This window comes from Lactuca sativa, chromosome 4, assembly GCF_002870075.4.
Source record: "Lactuca sativa cultivar Salinas chromosome 4, Lsat_Salinas_v11, whole genome shotgun sequence".
In the NCBI taxonomy this organism is placed as follows: domain Eukaryota; kingdom Viridiplantae; phylum Streptophyta; class Magnoliopsida; order Asterales; family Asteraceae; genus Lactuca; species Lactuca sativa.
Window position 1 is genome coordinate 124435907 of NC_056626.2, and position 1832 is coordinate 124437738.

A 1832-nucleotide genomic window follows, 5' to 3' on the forward strand; every position below is an offset into this window, starting at 1 on the left:
TCCTGTGTCCGCCCCTGATTACACTTAAGTAATATTAGTGATACAAATCACCAACAAAAAGTTGGTAACTAGTTTTTTGTAAAATTATGGCCATGTATAACAGTATATGCAGGTCTTTGGTCTTTGAAAGATAAAAATTGAGGTGGCCAAGATGGTCTTAGTCTCAACAAATCTACAGAAGTATCCAAAAAAAAAATAATATATATATATATATATATATATATATATATATATATATATATATATATATATATATATATATAAATAAAATGATGATAGAAGAAAACATCGAAACATAAAATCATTGTATTTGTATGACAATTATAAGCATAGTTCAAGACTTAAAATACATATTGGGGTGCAAATATTTCTGTCAATGTCTCGAAGCTAAAGTTATTTATTTTAAAGTTTAATCACCATTGTCAAATTATGACGTTACAATATTAATTAATGTCTATACTCTATGCACAGCTTAAATCATATCGTTCTAGCCACTATAGGATTTATTTTGTGATCGATCAAGATATATATGATAGGTGTTGTGTTTTTCCATAAAATACCATCGTTTAAATCAATACCTTATTAGCAAGATTTAGCATTACTCGATCATATATACCCTCATGAAGAAAGACATTTATTTCCACACTCGAAGAAAATCTTGATTACAGTTACAATAATCAATCGACATGATTGTTCTGTTATAACTTATACCATACAATATTCTTTGAGATGCACGTATTTACTACTAAATTAAAGAACATTAATTACTTGCGACTTAAAACAAACCGTACCCAGCCCATTCCACATCACTTGCCATCATCACCGGTGATGATCGGTAGGACGAGAAGGAAGAAGACGGTGGTGATGAGTTGTAAAACGGCGATCTTGAGTTCTGAGTCGACACAGACCATTGAGACAGCGTCTCGATGTCTGATTTATAGACTGTGTCTGCATGGAGCTTGTTGGTTTTTCTAATTTGGCCTCCTTTCCGGGGTTGAAAGCAACCCAATGATACGACCTCGGGTTGACGTCCAATCATGGGTGGTGGCGGCTTATCAAAATGGAATCGGTTGGATTGAGTTCGTGGGGAGGCGGAGATCAGGGAGGAGGGTGGTGGCTTGAGGGTTGAAGGGCGGTGGTTTGAGTTTGACGGTGGTGGTTGGTGGTGGTTGTGGAGCTTGGGGACACCGGGTCGAATCTCCCATTTGAATGGAACAGAACCTGGTTGCTTGAAAGAGTCATCGATAGCAATAGGCATGGCGATTGGGGAGTTGTGATTGTTTGTTAGTGTTAGTGTGAAAGTTAGTAAGGCGTTTTAATTATATAGAAGTAGAAGACGGCTTTGACCAGAAAAGGAGTGAGGTGGAGATGAGATGGTGATCGGTCACGCTCACGCCGAGATTAAAGGCATGTTAGCCGCTGGGACGCTGTGGACTTTCTTATTTGTTATTTATGTGTAGATAGACTTTAGAGTATAGTGAGAGAGAAAATTATCGACGCTTCTTAAAAAATCTGTAAATGAAGAAAAAAACATTATAAATGGTCTCTGTGGTTACCCAAAATCGGAAGTTTAGTCTCCGTAGTTTAAAAACCTATGGTCTCTGTGTTTTCAAAACTTTTGATGTTTGGTCATTTTTGCTTACTCCATTAAGTTTGTCCGTTAACTGAAGGGTATTTTCGTCATTTCACAATCACAGGGACCATTTATGATGTTTTCACTTAATTTTTTTAAATGGAATAAATGTTGAGGTCTCTCTCTCTCTCTCTCTCTCTCTCTCTCTCTCTCTCTCTCTCTCTCTCTCTCTCTCTCTCTCTCTCTCTCTCTCTCTCTC

At 36.8% G+C, this 1832-nt stretch overlaps 1 protein-coding gene across 1 annotated transcript; it reads right to left on the reverse strand.

The window, feature by feature from the left end:
• Positions 1-611: 611 nt before the first annotated feature.
• On the reverse strand, positions 612-1305 carry LOC111877885 (uncharacterized). Its single transcript, XM_023874389.3, has one exon. It carries the CDS (start codon positions 1256-1258, stop codon positions 776-778), a length of 483 nt encoding a protein of 160 aa, XP_023730157.1. The 5' UTR covers positions 1259-1305; the 3' UTR covers positions 612-775.
• Positions 1306-1832: the final 527 nt, after the last annotated feature.

What these genes read in the sequence shown, in the direction of transcription:
- LOC111877885 (XM_023874389.3), bottom strand. Translation starts at nt 1,258, where the DNA reads ATGCCTATTGCTATCGATGACTCTTTCAAGCAACCAGGTTCTGTTCCA.